At 41.8% G+C, this 17,617-nt stretch overlaps 1 protein-coding gene across 1 annotated transcript; it reads right to left on the bottom strand.

The window, feature by feature from the left end:
• Nucleotides 1-479: 479 nt before the first annotated feature.
• Nucleotides 480-17,535, bottom strand: setdb1b (SET domain bifurcated histone lysine methyltransferase 1b). Its single transcript, XM_030071735.1, has 25 exons — nucleotides 17,354-17,535; nucleotides 15,844-16,047; nucleotides 14,861-15,027; nucleotides 14,712-14,755; nucleotides 13,520-13,643; nucleotides 11,972-12,145; nucleotides 11,643-11,844; nucleotides 11,477-11,550; nucleotides 11,086-11,276; nucleotides 10,686-10,815; nucleotides 10,323-10,491; nucleotides 9,379-9,492; nucleotides 7,516-7,816; nucleotides 6,854-7,115; nucleotides 6,078-6,168; nucleotides 5,869-5,985; nucleotides 5,493-5,662; nucleotides 5,100-5,351; nucleotides 4,276-4,446; nucleotides 2,890-3,011; nucleotides 2,623-2,642; nucleotides 2,367-2,485; nucleotides 1,982-2,238; nucleotides 1,772-1,860; nucleotides 480-1,020 (listed from the first exon to the last, which is right to left on the bottom strand). The coding sequence occupies exons 1-25, from the start codon at nucleotides 17,368-17,370 to the stop codon at nucleotides 903-905; spliced, it is 3,699 nt and encodes a 1,232-aa protein (XP_029927595.1). The 5' UTR covers nucleotides 17,371-17,535; the 3' UTR covers nucleotides 480-902.
• Nucleotides 17,536-17,617: the final 82 nt, after the last annotated feature.

The raw sequence follows: 17,617 nt of genomic DNA, 5'->3' as shown, positions 1-17,617 counted from the left end.
AAAAAAATCAGTTAAGTTTTGATATTTTTATCGGAATGAGTCTGTGGTAGCCTATTCAGGATTTAGGTGTAGGTAGCGCGACTGTTTTTTTTTTTTTTTTTTGGAGTGATCTCAGATATTGTTTTCATGATTACTACAGTACTCAAAATTTCAGTGCTAAATGATATCAGTATAATTAGGAAATGGATTAGGAGGTGTAATGCTGATGTTGAACATTATATGTACTTTTATCCCAGATATTATAGATGTTACATTTTGTATGTCTTCTCCCTGTACAATCACTGTTCCACAGTAAAGTAACACTCCTGTGGAGTCTTGGCTCTATTTCATTATAAAGCTTCATCATTCATCTCACATCATTAACTGTTCAACAATGTAATTTGCCATTGTCAGCCATGAAATTAGGTCTTGTTATGTCTAGGATTGTCTTCATGGCCAAGATTGCTTCACAAACAAACGGCAGCAGCACAAGGCATTGCTCACGGAGGAAAAATTAGATTTTATTAAGATGTAAGAGCACTGAATGGAAACACAGGAATATATATATATAAAAAACCTCAACAAAATAACAGAAATGAATTCACATTTCAAGTAAAAAAAAAAAAGGAGTACTTCTCTTTTTTTCTTAAAGATTACAGTGTTGAAAGGGCTCCCTCTAGAGACTACAAGGAACCATTTGAAAAAAAAAAAGAAAAAAAAAGGAAACTGCTGTGGCAAATGAAGGTTTTGTCATAATCTCCGCCCTTAGCAGAGAAAGGACAAGGTGACAAGACTGTATTTTTTCACAATTAAAAACAGCGTTAAACACGTCTCTATTTTCTCCTCTCCTCTGCAGCATCCTGATGGAGCAGCAATGAGAGGAGATGGCATAGTGCGACAGTACTTCAGTACATTTAGGTTGATCAAAGTAGTCTTCCTCTGCATTCAGTGGATCCACAGCAGCACAGCAGCTCCTTGCCCTCCACACTGCCCACCTCGTAATTGTAGTCCCAGGTCAGCTCAGTGCCGGCCCGGATACGCCTGCACAAACACACAAAGCAGGCGGATGTGTGGAGGAACGTGTTAACAGTCAGCCATGATTTAATTTTGGCCCGTGCCTTGCTAGACTGACAGCTCAAACTGCTACTACAGAAGCAAAGATAATTTATTGGCGGGATAAGTTGGTTAGGGTTTATTAAAATCACAAGCATTTTTGGTAGAAATAGTGCAGCAGAGTTTCTCAAATGTTTTGGTGCCAATCAAATAATTTGTCTTCATGTTATTGAGACAAATAAGTGGTTTTATTTCTACAACCAGGACTAACACCTTTTTACAATAGGGCTGTGCAATATCACAGAATCAAATATCATATTTTTGACCAAATATCTCGATATCAACATTGTGATGATACTGTAGGGATGACCACTGGTACTTTTATAAAATAATTTACATTATATTTTGGATAAATTATGATAATAGAGCAATAAATTCAGAAAACTGCATCCGTTTAGCGTAACACATTTAAAACCAGGAAAAGACAACACTCATGCAATATCATGATATTAAGACATCCAAAATCCCAGATGTATCTAGGCTCATATCATGATATTGATATACAGATATATTGCCCAACCATAGTTTACAGTAGAATATAGGGGAATAAGTAATTGCTGACACCTGTCAGCTACCTGAGGAGACAAAACCAGCCCCTAACGTGATGCTGGGTTTGAGCAAAGACTGTCAAAATGACCATAATCTGTTGTAACAATTTAAGCTTTATTTCCACACTCACTTGCTGGCAAAGAATGCCACCCAGGGGAAGCGCAGGTCATGGGTGTCCACAAACACATTCTGGACAAACAGGTTAGGGCTACAGCTATGCTGCAGTACAGACAAAAAAGAGAAATGCAGAAAGAAAATGTGTTTCAGTGATATCAAATACTTATTCAGGACTTATTAATGACTAAGCGGAAATAAATTACTGATACATTAACCAACTTACGTTGAGGTAGCGTCCAAGGTTGCCCTCCAACTTGGCATCGATGATGTAGCAGGACTCTTCACCATCAAAGAACTGGCGAGTGTTTTTGGGAGCATTGTCCCCGCCTCCTCCAGGCTGCCCCTGTGGCCCTGCCTTCCCTCCCTGACCCCCCGGCCCTCCCCCGGCTCCAGGTGTGCCTGTCTTCACCATCAGGCTGTGGCTGGATTTGAGGGCGATGCCACGTGTGGACTTCACTGCTACCTGCCTTTTAGTTACACCTGAGCGAGAATGGTACCAACAAACCACAACAGGAGAGTGAAATGCAGTTTGGGATGATCAGTGCACTCTGCATTCGAGCAAATAGTATTTTTAAAATTCGACCTCTAACTCGCTGCCCTCTCCTTACCCTGCGTCAGTTTTTCTCTCTCCTTGTTGTCGTCAGATCCCGAGCTTATGGTCTGAACATCGTCGCTGTCAGAAAGAGTCATCACTTCTTGCTTCTTCACCGTGTCTGTCTTAATTTGACTGCAAAAAAACACACAAAAAGACTCAACAGCAATATAAAACTACATGATAAGGCTCATCATCTGTGTGGCAGAACTGTTACTGATCCCAACGCATGGGCACATCTGTTTTAGCATACCCTGGCAATCCCAACATACCTCTTGCTTTCACCAGAGTCCTATGACAGAAAACAGAAGTGGAGGAGTATCCATTAGTGTACAATGCATCATAGTACCAAATCTTCCAACATTACAGCCAGTTTTTAAATTTATCTCCTGATTCAGATGAGCATACTAATGAGTATGTTAATTGGAGACTTTGCAAGACTCTAAAGGAGGGATTTCACATTTTATGAAACAGTAACATTTTTGTCTTGTCATCTTTCCCTCTGACACTGATTTGTGCTTTTTCTGCTCAATATTGACCTTTTTCAGTCCCTGGCTTGTAAGCCAGGAAGCCACTTTGCTCTTCCCTGTCTCCTCTGGCATGGCTGGAGGCTTCTGGTCATCTGCTGATGCACTCAATCCATCTTTACTGTCTTGACTCCCTGGTGCAGCAAGGACAAGAGTGTGTTGAGGGGCAGAAAACAGATATATCTTCCAAACGTGCCTTTGGACTCACAAAATGACTGTAGAAGAAACACTGTAGCTGTTTAAGGACAGCTAAGGGAGAAATGCCCATACAGATTCCCTGCGATGTGGCATGTGATTGGCAGAGAGAGATAACACAGAACAATTCAAAATGTCAAACTGCCTCTTGAGTTACACTGGATTACACCTCATATTTAAAGTCCCAAACTTAGACATTCAGTTCAGTTTAACATTCCTCAGTACTCCTAACAGCCCCCACAGCATAATACCACAACCGAGTCTCTTGTTTAGACACAACAGGTCTCACACTTAGACGTACTCTAACTCTTAGATACACTATATGGACAAAGGCACTGGGTCACCTACACATTACACCTAAAGGCGCTTTTATGACATCCTATTCTAAATCCACAGGCATTAATATGGAGTTGGCTCCCCCTTTGCAGCTGTAAAAGCTTCCACTCATCTGGGAAGGCTTTCTACAAGATTTTGGAGTGTGTCTGGGGGAATTTTTGCCCATTCATTCACCAAACCCAGACTCGTCCATCAGACCGCCAGATAGAGAAGCATGATTCGTCACTCCACAGAACACATTTCCACCACTCCAGAATCGAGTGGCAGCGTGCTTTACACTGCTCCATCTAACACTTGGCATTGTGCTTGGTGATGTAAGGCTTGCGTGCGGCTGCTCAGCCATGGAAACCCATGCTATGAAGCTCCCGGCGCACAGTCTTTGTGCTGATGTTAATGCCAGAGGAGGTTTGGAGCTCTGCAGTTACTGAGTCAGAAGAGCATTGGCCACTTTTACGCACTATGTGCATTCGGCGACCCCACTCTGTAACTTTACGTGGTCTGCCACTTGGTGGCTGAATTGCTGTGGTTCCTAAATGCTTCCACTTTGTAATAATACCACTTATGGTTGATCGTGGAAACTCTAGGAGGCAAGAAATTTCACAAACTGACTTGTTGCAATGGCGGCATCCTGTTACATTACTATTACAGTACAATGCTGGAATTCAGTGAGCTCTTTAGAATGACCCAGTTTGTAAAGGCAGACAGCATGGCTAGATGCTTGATTTTATACACCGGTGGCAATGAGACTGAATGAATGATTAAGAGGTGTCTCCCAATACTTTTGTCCATATAGTATAGATGCATAATGAACACTGACAGTCAGTCTCTTACTAAACTCCCCAGAGATGCTACCAGCTACCAGCTCACCCTCTTTGTTGCCCTTGGCCTGTCCACGTGTGGTGTAACTCCTCCAAACAGAACTGGAAGTGTAGTAACTGTCCTTCACAAATGTGTCGTCCGAGCTGTCGCTTTCATCATCACTCTTGGAGTCCTTGTCATCCTCGTCATTGCTGTCCTTGGACGACTCAGGGCTTTGGGCTGAACAAAACACAGCAAGGTAAGGGAGGTGGGTGGTGGGGGTGATGTGAGCTCTGTTCAGCACCAAGAGGGCCTTGGATGCTCTACATTACCCCTTTTCCACCAAGCCTATTTGAGGGCTGGTTTGGAGCCAGCGCTTGATTTCAAACCCGTTCTTTGTGTTTCAACAGCCAAAGAACTGGCTCTCAGCCAGAAAGTCTGGTTCCACAGTAGCACAGTAGAACTCTTTTTGTAAGTTGCTGACAGATTATGTCAACCTTTGACACTTTTTCTAGTGTTTTTCTCACAGGAGAGCAGCAGACAGCTCTCCCCTGCTGGTGGCTGCTGCTGCTGCAGCGTACCCACTGTGAGGAGACTGTTTCCCGTTACGTCTTGCTTGCTGCACTGCGACGGCGGCAGTGAAAATATGTGTCTCTAATATGTTACTGGGAAAGACATATATGTGACATAATGGCGTGGCTCTCTAGCCAGTTCTAGCCCATGGAAAAGCAAACTGGTTCTTAGAAAGTTCACATGTTGCACCAGCCCCAAACTAGCACTTGATTCTTGTTGGTGGAAAGGGAGTAAATCAGTGAAATAAAACAGCATGCAGAAGATTAAGAACACAACTGAGGTTTTAACCAGGTCTAGTAAGGACTCCCTTACTCTCTCACCTTTGCCCCTGCCATAGGAACCATCAGCCTTTTTGGGTGGTCGTCCTACAGGGTTGCCCGAAACTAAGGCGGAGGGTTGGATTTTTATCCTGGACACGTCCACCCCACTCCCTTCACTGTCCGAACAGTGGGCCTCACTTTCATAGCCCTCCTTGAAGTTCTCTACGCTCTCTATGTGGTCCAGGTTAGCAAAGTACTCATCGCCCATCTCGAGACCTTCCTTGTCCGCAAAGTCGTCTGTCAAGATCTTACCTGGTAAAGGGAAGGAAAAGACAGAGGAGTAAGTGCTGGAATCAAATAATTCTCATGAATAAACCAATAATGATGTATAACTGAGTTCTGCACCCCTCTTCCCTTGGCCAACTATTCTTTAAGTTTCTTCTTTTATCTCACCAGCATATATGCAGACAAAGGAGCCCTTGGCCACATCATCCAGACAGCGGATACCCCAACCTTTGTTCTGGGTCTTGAAGAGCTGGAGACGTACCTGCAGGCCGTGCTGCACCAGTCGGTTAGTGCACATCTGAACACAGCATTTGCACTGCTTATTGCACTCATAGATCCTGAGTGAGATGGAATAAAATAGAGAAAGAGAGAGGTAATGACCTCTGAGACAAGACACCAACAGAATGAGCTGTCATGTTCATTAGTAATTAGCTTTTGTGAGCTGACAGCAGGTCAGCCTTCCTGTAGAGAAGACCAAAAGAGAGGCATGCTTTGGTGTGTGTGTGTGTGTGTCTGCACAGATGCACGGGCACAAATGTCTGACCCTGTGGGCAGGCATTCCTCGAGACGTTTGTGTAAATATCCAGCATGTTGGTTGATCTGTCCTCCGGGTGTACATCCTGTGGCCTGGAGGGTCAGCTGGTGGCACGAGCACTTGGATCTGTAATTAAGACACAGAGAAATATCTTCATAATATTTCCATTGGGGAGAGAGTTGAAAATTGATGGGTCAAAAGTGAAGGTCCCGACTAACTTGTCTCTACAGCCGTCAGTGCAGTCACACCCAACCAGAAAGTCTAGATTTGTGTTGATGAACACTCCGTCCTCCGGGATGCGCTCCTTACCTGGGAAGATGAAAAAAAAAAGACACAAACATTACATAGTCATTAACTTATTAAACAGTCACTGGCTCTATAGTGATTTTATGAGAGGTGGGAGCAACTGATGTGTCACAAGTCAACATATTCATGGGCTGGGTAATTGTACTATGCAACAAATACAGAATATTTTATTTTAAATGTATAACAGTTTTTATGATGTTCACAGCATCATTAGTTGAGCGGGATAATATACTGATATGAGACAAAATATTGTGGAGTACTGGAACATTGTGATATGGAATAACTTGTCTTTTCTGGTTCTGAAGGCTGCATGACAGTAAAAGGATGCAATCTGAGAAACAAATTAAACTCTTATAGCTGTCCTGTTATTTGCCTCTAACTGCAATCAACACATTACTAATGATTGTTTATCAAAACTCTATTGTTTTCACTACAGTGCAAAATCATCCCTACAGTATCATCACAATATTGATAAAGGTATGACAGTCAAAGATATTGTGATATTTGATTTTTGTCCATATCGCCCAGCCATAGTCTTAAGTGCTACTGTTCTGACAACTGAATTGCGTTCTCAGACTGACTGATGGATGGATGGATAGGTGTTTGAGAGTGTGTATGTACATATTTATCTATCTATCTGATCTAACAGTTAGGCCTAAGTGTTCAAACATCTCTTTGTCATCCTTACTGTAGGCTACTTTGGGGGGTGGAGTATTGTCGATCTCATTAACACAAGAGAGTGGGATATCCTCCTTTCCGCCAGTGATGTCTGGAATGTAATAGAAGGGCCTCTGTGGCTGGAAGGGCCGGTCCACTAGTACATAAGGGTCCAGACAGAACATTTCTAGGAATATAAAATCACAGCGTGTCTGGAAAAGGTAGTGCTGGATCTCCGCCATGTTACGCAGACACAGTCCACATGGAGCTTTGTAGATCACATGGAAGGACATCTGGGGAGAAAAAAGGCACAGGCATGGGGTGTATATTTGAAGAGTTTATTTGCAAACAAACAGATAAATGCCATTCCTGGGGGGAAAAAAGGACTGCTGTATATGATGCTTCGCATTACACTCTTTCTGAATCCAAATATAAACTTTTGTTGGAAAAGCCATGTTGCCTATGCATTAGCCTACGAGCAATTTTTTTGATTGCTACTACCAGGAAAAATATGGCTTATTGAAATTAATAAAAATGGGAAACTATTTTTTTTTTTTTAAATCTTCATTTGACTTGAGTTGCAGAGGTGTTATGGTTGGTATGGTTACCTCATACTAATCAAAAATCCCCTATCAGCTCCTCCCTCCTTAATTCCGACAACAATGCTGCTGCAATGCTGTTGCTGAGGCCTACCTTGCGGTTGACTTTGCGCCGACCTGTCATGCGTCTGAAGTCATACAGTAGAGGCGTGAGGAGGGGGTTCTTTCCTCGGTGCATGTCTGGTTTCAGCGGCCGGATGCGGTTCAGACAGGCAGGCTGACAAGTGTGTGCCAGGTAGAAGATGCGGTCTGTTGGTGCGCGGTAGGAGGGCTGATGTGGGACGCTAGCAATAGACGGCATTAGTGGAGCGGGGGCAGGAGCCAGAGTTGGCAGCGGTTTCTGGGACGGTATGAAAGTGGGGCTGGCACCAGTTGGAAGAGTAAATGCTCTTCCGCTATTGATTGATGGACAACAGACAAGGGATAAAAAAGATAGGGTGAGAGAGTCTAATTGCAATAATTGATTTCAGTTCTATCTTCAACAGAGCATCATGATTTCATTAATAAATGTGACTTGCTTTGCACATTTTACTGTTTTGCTTTGCTCTTTTCATGGTGATTTTAGTCTGCGCAGGATTGTATAACCCAATGTTAATTTTGACAGCAAATTTTGATTTAGCTTTAGTCACATTTTAGTCATCTGAATGGTTCTTAGTTTTAGTCTAGTTTTAGCTGACTAAATATTAAGAGATTCTAGTCAACTAAATCTACAGTAGATTTAAAATTTAATAGGCTTAGTTTAAGTGTGATGCATTATTAAAATGTTTCTCTAGAATTTCCAAAGCCATTATATACTACTGGAGGAAACATTTATTAACCTGTTAACAGGTTAAAAGATGTCACATTCCTGTACACAGTTTTTACTGATATTCAGCAAGTGCACTGTTGGCTTCCCAGGTGTGCATCTAACCTCCCGCTCCCTCCTTAACAATTGTGTCTTGTTTTTATTTGTTGACCAAAGTGTCAACAGATTTTGTCAAAGCTTTTGTCATCATAAATTAGTTTTTAATATTGTCTTGTTTTCGTCATTGTTGATGAAAAGTATGACGACAATTCTTTGTCAACAAAATTAACACTGGTATAACCTTCCTTACAAAGTGATTATTCACATTTAGCAATTACTCTGATACATTAACCCTCTGAACCCCAAGCAGTTTTGGGGCGTTTTCTGCTCCCCTCACTGTGGGCTTGTTTTTCACTGCAATTACAAGTGCTGCACCTCTATGGAAACAGCACAGCTGTGGCTATCACCTGAAGCCATTCAAAAATGTCTTTCACACAGTATGAAAGAGTTATAGTGCCATAAATAATAAAAAAATAAAAAGGGCAAACTGATTTTTTTGGATAATTTATTTTACAAAAATCGAGATAAACTGGAATAAATGTACAGAACATTTTTTCAGGTGCCCACAAGTGTCACTGATCCAGGAAAAAAAAAAAGTAGGGCTTCACATGATGTATTTTCTGAAATATTAACATTTTTCCAACCTGTATAGACTTAGGCGTTTTTACTGCCTTATGCCCTTCCATGTTACTAGTGTTGCCAACACACTGAAATTCAGTGAATTTTTGTCACACGACTGTTGGGCTCACCTGAATCAATCAAGATGTCTCAGATCCGCTGAAGACCGCAGAATTTTCTGTTTTTTGAATGATCTGGATTGAGTAAACGACTATTTTTTGGCGAATTGTTGAATGAAGCATGTATAATAAAATGATTCGAATGAAAATCGCTTTTTTAGGCTTAGTTTCGTCCTTTTTTCTACCGCTAAACGGTAGTCGGACATGTTGCATTCAGGGACCGTCGGAAAATTCAAATTCCGACGAAAAAATAGGTTTTTAAAGCTTCCAGCTATGATAAACGGTTGAATTTTGGCGATTTTTTAAAAAATACATGTCTTTCTATCCCGCCCGCGGGTTTGGGGTTCAGGGGGTTAAAGTAACTTGTTAAGCTCACCTAGAGAGGTTGCTTGGACTGGGGGCAAGGGACTGCATGACTTTGGAGGCGTGAGTTCCTCCAACTCCTGGGACAAATGGAGAAGTACTCTTCTTTGCCATTTGATGTTTATTACTGGATGACAGGAAGGAGACAGAGAGAAACAGATACAGTGGATATCAAAAATCTAAATTCTTTCAAAATGAGTATATACATTTTTAATGACTTACAGCCTGAAATGAAAACTCATTAAACCAAACTTTTTACATTTTAAAATTGGATATAGTAACTAAAAAATGAATGTAGACACAAAAATGGAAATGGAATGTATTAAAAATGGAAAATCCTTCTTGAACCTTAGTTTGCTTGGATAACAGTACTAAGTCTGTTATAAGTCTCTACTAACTACTATAAATTCAGGAATTGTCTCCCATATATTCTTTGCAGAGGAGTTCAAGGTGATTCAGACTTCAAGGGGCCGTCCTATTTTCACTCTGCTTTTGATCAAACTGCAGAGTTACTGCAAGATAGAGGTTAAGGCACTATACAGGCTATTCCAACTGATAGCACATTTTTCAGCCATTCCTTAGTTAATTTGGCTATGTGCTTTGGACTGTCATGTTGAAGGGAAAAATTATTACTGAACTTGAGCTTTTAGCTGAGGAGATTTTCCCCCAAATATCTTGGAATCTGAATCCAATTACTGTATTCCCCTCTAATCTGACCAGGACTGAAGAACACCATGTCACCATGCTTAACTTTATACACTGTAATCTCTATGTGATGAGCTGTGTGGGCTTTGCATCAAAAATCTGTCACTGATTTATGATTACTATATAACATGAATAATGTGTCTAGGTTATATGTTGAACAAATAAAAAATCTATATATAACAATACTGTAAATTCTAGTGTATCATTGAGATTGTAAACCAACCAGCAAAGTTATTCTATGGCATTACTCACTCGACACGTGGTGGCTGTGGGGGCTGGGGAAGCTGCTGGGGAAGCTGCTGGGGAAGCTGCGGGGACTGTGAAGGCTGGGTGGGTGCGGGCTGAGGTGCTTTGGTGGGAGAGGCTCCCACATGTCCCTCACTGGTGTACTGAACCACAGGGCCCTTACTTCTCAGTGCTCCTGTGGGTTGAGGTGGAGAGTGAGAGATTAAGACTGAAAACTGAGAAAGTTAGAATGATGCAGGGGTGCATCAAAAAAGACAAACAAGGTATGGAAAATCTTGAATGAATAAGTGATAAAACTTGGTATTAATACTGTATGTATTACTAATCCATGTGTTGATGTGTGCATGCATGCATATGTGAGTATGTTACCCATGTTAGGCCGTGTCCTCTGCTGGCCAGCCAGCTTCTTCTCCTGGGTGCTGGCAGTGGTCATCTTCAGGTTAAACATAGGCTCCAACCTGGTGGAGCCCCTGTAGATCCACTCACTCCTCTTGTCATCCTTAAACACACCACACAATCATGAGCGTTCACCAACAGTTTACTACAGTAATCAACTGTCCAGAGGACTGAAGATGTAAAGACGCAATAAATTGATTTGCATCCCATTTGTTTTTGCTGGAATTTATATGGATGCTGGTGATGTGATGGTTATGAACACTGAACACTTTGAGGATATATCAGATTAATTTCCCTTTTTTCCCTGTTATGCACCACAACAGCTTTCTAAGCTTGTGATGCCCCCACCATAATTCTCATGTGGCAGTCATACCAGGAAGAGGATCTTGACCAGGCTTCCATCCACTTCCTCCACTTTGCTTTTCCACCAGGTGCCCTCCCACTCTGTCTTGATGATCTGGCCAACCTTCAAGAGCACCATAGGCCTACTGGGATAGGCAGTGATGTACTCCTCGATGAAGTCTCGACACGATGCATCCTCTATGTCCTCCCAGGTGCGTCTCACTGTGAAAATAAGGAATCTCTCTCCTTTATCATTATCATTTTACCATGAATTGGCCCTTTTTCTGAAACGTTGATAGACATCACTATCATCAAAGTTACCAAAGCATTTAGACAAAAACACACTGTTGTTCAATAATTTGCATGCTGCGTTATCAGAGGGATGTACTGGCTCTAATAGAGAGCACAAGGTGGGCTCTTACGTGGTCGGCATACAGGATAGAGCTCAGGTAGCGTCACATAAGAGGCATAACCATCATCAAAGAAGATCAGGAACCTGAAACACACAACCAGAAAATTAAATGAGAACCGGTCAATCAGCACATTTCCACCCTCTATTTCCACGGCTCCTCAGCCTCCAACACCTACCTCATCCGATTCTTATTATTGGGCATCTCTGCTACTATGCCAGCATAGAGCCACACCAAGTTGCCATCCTTGTACTTGGCGACCACACGAGCCCCCACATAGAGACTTTCCAGAGTGGGGTGATAATCAAAAGCCACGTGATTCCCAGAGAGCAGACTCTTCCCTTTATCAAACTTCACTTTGTACTTGTAAGTACCATTTCCTAAACAGAGACAGAGAAAATTACATATAAATGATAGGACAGAATAGTAAAGAACAGAAACATCCAGGTGCTGTCTTTGGGTCACTCCCCAGAGATTCAGAATGAAGCAAAAGCATGGGCAACAAACCAACGGGGTTGATGGCTATAATGATGCCTCTGTGCCAGGTCTTGGTGCGTTTCTTTCCCAGAACGGTCATGTCTAGTCTAAGCTCCTCTTCTTTGAGAGCGGGGTTTGGCTGGGTTGGAGTGTGGGCTGGAGCCTGGGACACAAACACTGAAGGCACTGAAGGCGTCTGACCACCTAGGAAGAAATACCAAAAGCAACTTTAGCATCAATTTCATGTTCACACAGGTATGGTGCATGAAACAGCAATGAAGACATACACTCCCCTCTTAAAGTATTGGAACAGTGAGGCCAATTCCTTTATTTTTGCTATAAACTGAACACATTTGCATTTGGCATCAAAAGATGAATATGAGACAAGAGACCAACATTTCAGCTTTCATTTCCAGGTATTTACATCTGGATCTGATACACAACTTAGAAGATAGCATTATTTGTAATGGAACACCAAATTTTTAGGTGAGCAAAAGTATTGGAACAGATAGACTTAGAATGGATTAAAGTGAAGACTTAATATTTAGTTGCAAATCCTTTCATTTTGCTTAGAAGCTATGCAAGCCCAAGCCATGACATTACCTCCGCTGTGTTTCACAGATGAGCTTATATGTTTGGGATCATAAGCAGATCCTTTCTTTATCCAAACCTTAGCCTTTCCATCACTTTGGTAAAGGTTCATCTTTGTCTCATCAGTCCATAAAACTTTGTCCCAGAATTTTTGTGGTTCATCTCTGTATTTTTTGGCAAATCCCAGCCTGGCCTTCCTACTCTTCTTGCTAATGAGTGGCTGGCATCTTCTGGTATACCCTCTGTACTTTTGTTCATGAAGTCTTCTGCAAACAGTAGATTGTGATACCCTCACTCCTGCCATCTGGAAGTTGTTGCTGATTTCTTTCTTTACAGCTCTAACAATGTTTCTGTCGTCAACTGCTGCTGTTTTCCTTGGTCTACCTGTTCGACATCTGTTGCTTAGTACACCAGTGGTTACTTTCTTCTTCAGGACATTCCAAATGGTTGTAGTGGCAATGGCCAATGTTTGTGCAATGGCTCTGATTGATTTTCCATCCTCTCTCAGCTTCACAATTGCTTGCTTTTCACCCATTGACAGCTCTCTGGTTTTCATGTTGGCTACACCTCTAACTATAAATGCAGTCTGCACAGGCAAAACCCAAATCTGAAACTGAGTGTAGACATTCAGTGCTATTTATTGTTTGAATAATCACTGTAATGGGACACCCCTGGGCAACAAAACACGCCTATCAGTCACATGTTCCAATACTTTTGCTCACATGAAAAATGGGTGGGTTCAAACAAATGGTGCTATCTTCTAAGTTGTGTATCAGATCCAGATGTAAATACCTGGAAATGAAAGCTGAAATGTTGGTCTCTTGTCTCATATTCATCTTTTGATGTCAAAATGTTTTCAGTTTATAGCAAAAATAAAGGAATTGGCCTCACTGTTCCAATACTTTTGGAGGGGAGTGTAACTTTTGTCTGGGCAAACAATTCTGCTTGAGATTTCTAGTGTGTTTGTGTGTGTGTGTGTGTGTCCACCTGACTGTGCTGAAGGTTGTGTAGGAGGTCTGAGAAGTGGAGCAGCATGGGGGGTCTTGACAATTTGGACCAACTTCTGCACTTGCTGGGAGGACTTCTGAAGAGCCATGGACGCATCCTTAAACTGGCCAACAAAAAGTGCCTATATCAACACCCACTTACACCATGTTTCCCATTTACAGATGTATTTGTTTGTTTTTTATCTGTGTTTGACTATGGTTTTGTGATTTACAGTACATGAATGCAGCTTCATCCCTCACTTTATGCCAAAACAGATATATTTATTTCCAAGACATTGTTTGGAAACTGCCTTTCTTTCATGCACCTTGGGCATGGAACACATTGTAAATAACTTAACTCTGGCAACCTTACAAATGCCATTTAAACCCCATTTTGTTTCAGACAGACCTGACCCACTTGATGTGAACTGTGTTATGGACTTTAATATTATAAATCAATCAGCACTTTTTTGCTTTTTGGTGCTTTCTTGACCAGGATTCCCTTGAAGGAGAGCTATTATACCTCAGTGGGACTTTCCTGGATAAAAAAAAAACAAAAACAAAAAAAAACATCTAGTGTTTCCCATACAATGCTAATACCCACCCAGGTACACTGACAGTACATTAATGATTGCTTAGGATTCATTTTTGAATGCCATGCTGCATGAAGCTGGTAGTTCCCACTGCAGTTTTCAAGCAATCAAAATCTGATGGTGCCAGGCGTGTTATTGAGCTCCAGTGACAATAATTCTTTGCAGCTATGGCACAGTGCATCTGTGATGTTCTGAGTGAAGGTAGAAACAATTTTATATGTAGCCTCAGTGATAAAATGGAAATAGGTGATGCCGCAAGGCCATTAGGTTCCGAGAGACTTTAGTGCCTGAAAGAATGAGTTACCAGATTCATGAAATATAATGTACTATGTATAACAAGATTCTTCAAATATATGAAATCAGTAAACTGCATTGCATTTCTCTTGCATGTAAACAGTCTTTTCCACTGATGGATCATGTATTATAGAAGCACATACCCCAACTTGCCAGTATTTACCTGTTTACCTACAGCAAGTATTTCTAGAAAACATTGATAAATATACAAGAATCAATGCTGAAAAGTGACTGCAGCCGTCAAATTATACAGAGGGAATGCACCAGCATATTAAAACACGTTACATAACACTGTATTGTTCTCACCACTGCATCCTTGACAGGAGCGGTGGGCTTCTTCGGAGGAACCACTAGAGCATTGCAGAAAAACAGAAATTGGGATAAATAATTAGCTACTGATTTTCACAGTGACTTTGAATAGTGACCACTTTCATAACAAAAGGTGCAAAACTTACAACAACCGACAGCAATGACATCATCATCATCGTCATCATCTATCTCAATGACCTCCGAGGATAACGCCCCTCCTCCTCCTCCCTCATCTTCCGAACTGCTCTCGCGGTAGACGAGGCCATTCTCACGGTAGGTTGCCTTCACTAACTTTTCACATTCCATCACAGATCTGAGAAACAGTTAAGAGGAAACATGTTAGCCCACACTACAAGCACAAACACACTCTGCTGACACCCATGTTCTCTGTTTGCTGTTTTGCAGAGAGAACAGAATAAGAAAATCTGTGTTCAAAAACTGAACTCTAAAATAAAATCTATATATCATATAAGAGTTGCACTACACTGCTGTGAAAACTTTAAAACAGTTATTGCACTTAATGGTTGTTTAGATATCATGCTTCTATCATGAAAAGTTAAATAGTAACAGATTGTGGCAATGTGTAGACCAAGCTGAACTTGGATAGATGTTGGGTGTGTATGTGAACGTGTGCGTGTGCGCGTGTGCTAGCCAGTGTGTTTGTCTGAAAATCAATGTGGGTTTGTTATGTTGCAATGAAGCCAAAATGTCATGAGCGATCATGAACAAAGGTAAAGGCCTGTAAGCAAATTGAAGAGCATGTCAGCAAGTACACACAGATACGCATGACAATGTGCATTCAGCATTTGCATTGAGAGTCAAGGGCACCATATTCAGCTATAGCCTACATGATTTGTTGCTTCATATACTTACTTAATAATAAGCAGAGACACAAACAGTTTTGAATTTGACCTGCTCCTTCCACCAGGCTGTGCATGAGCCGTGTACTTGTATGTAATGATGTAATGAATGGAAGACTGACCTTAAACACCAACAATTTCAGTAACAGGTGTCAATTCACGTCTGTCTTCATTTTTGAGGCCATGTTTTTGTGGTGATTACATTGTTTTGTGGTGAAAACAAAACACATATATTAAAGCAGATTTGACATGGCCCCGCATCTACTCACTCCTTGGCAATGTTGAGGAGTGACTCAGTCTTCGCCTCCTCCTCCTCCTTCTGCTCCACCCATTCCTTCAGCTCAGCCAGCTGAGCCTTTCTCTTTTGCACAATCTCGCTCTTCTCCACGGCATCCTCGATCCACTTCCTCAGTTCATCCAGAGAAATGCCCAATTCTTCTTCCAGACCAGAGTCCCAGCCCTCTACCTCCATTCTGATGAGAGAGAGTGAGAAAAGTGTGAGATGGACATAGAACAACGGCCCTCAACCGTTCTGGTATCAAAGACCCCCAAATCAATACCCATATTTGAATGGATGTGGTCTCAGGGATGCCCATCTGATAACATTTATTTAATCCATAACTGTTTATACTGTAGATTGGCAGATTAACAGTAAACAATGTGAAACCTATGTGCATAATCAGTGTTATACATTCAGTGGGCTAACGTCTAGTCAATGAAGTAATAGTGAAATTAAAATACTATCCTTTTTTCTGGGGTCCCCCCCTGCCTCCCCCTTACCTCAAAGACCCCTGGAGTTTAGAGAACAAGACATCATTCCATAACAAGACTTTCTGACAACTGACCATTCAGCTGAATCTAATTTTAGTTTATCCAAATTCCTTTGGTGCTCTAAACTGATGGGTTTAAGAGAAAGGACTGCGGGGTACTTTGTTTGTTGGTTCTGTTTTACCAGGCTCTGACACCTTTCTTATGTGAATAATAAGGAAACTAATGTGGTTTGTTTGTTTTGACCTCCTTTGCCTTCCTGTCAAGCACTCATGCACTCACTTGTCTCCTTGACTTTCCCCAGTGACTGTCTACCCTGTGCCACCATGACCCAAGAGTGTGCAAGTTTTCATTCAAACCAAACAGGTCATCCTCTATGTGGAAGGTGAGCTGACCGCTGCAGAGCTGGGTTGTGATGAAAAGTTAAAGACTATCTGATAAATACGACTCATACTTGGGAACCTCTGCTTTCTCCCCTGAACCTCCCTTTGTTTATAAACCACTAACACTGGCGCTGCAGGTAATCTCCTTGTAGTAAAATAAACTACAGCAAATTGGGCAGATTTGCTTCCGATGGACCACAAACTAACTGTAAACATGTACATCGACACAATCTAGAATTGTGAATTAATGAGCATAACATCTCTGCAAAACAAACCGTCGTGTTTTCGTTACATGGCAGCCTAACATGACCACTTCATTTCGGCTGATGCATAAATAATTGCTCTCAACGTTACTCTCCATAATTTAACTGGAGCTTTAGTAGGGAGTCACATAAACAAGCGAGAAAGCTAACACATTTAGGCTAAAAGTAACGTTAACTGAGGACGACATGATACGAGAGAAGGCTAACTTGCTAGCCTAGCAGTAGCCAGAGAAATATAGTGCATATGAATGGCCGAGGGTAGCTGACTGCAGGACAAATGGTGCTGTGTTTTGTTAGCTACTCTTAAAGAGGCGTGGGCGATATATTTCAAAAGTCATTTAGAGATAATAACAACGAAATCTCACCCGTTGCTGCTTTCCATTCTGTATGTTTGCAAATGTAGCCGATGAGAGCGGCTAGCTAGCAGCTAGCTATATTGGGAGCGCATGTTTTGCGTCTCAGGGTAGCCGAGATGGACGGCGTTTTCGCGTAGATAGTCTCAGGAATATCAGAAAACGCCGCCAAACCGGGTCTCCCAGGTTCTCAAATGGATGCACCAGAGCCACGAGATGCCGTGCACACAGCTTGGGACAGCAGCACGCAGACCGTCTCATCCCGGGCAGCCCGCG

The sequence above is a fragment of the Myripristis murdjan genome, chromosome 16 (genome assembly GCF_902150065.1).
Source record: "Myripristis murdjan chromosome 16, fMyrMur1.1, whole genome shotgun sequence".
Taxonomy (NCBI): Eukaryota; Metazoa; Chordata; class Actinopteri; order Holocentriformes; family Holocentridae; genus Myripristis; species Myripristis murdjan.
Note: the sequence above shows the minus strand (reverse complement) of the source record. Positions and strands in the feature narration are given on the sequence as shown.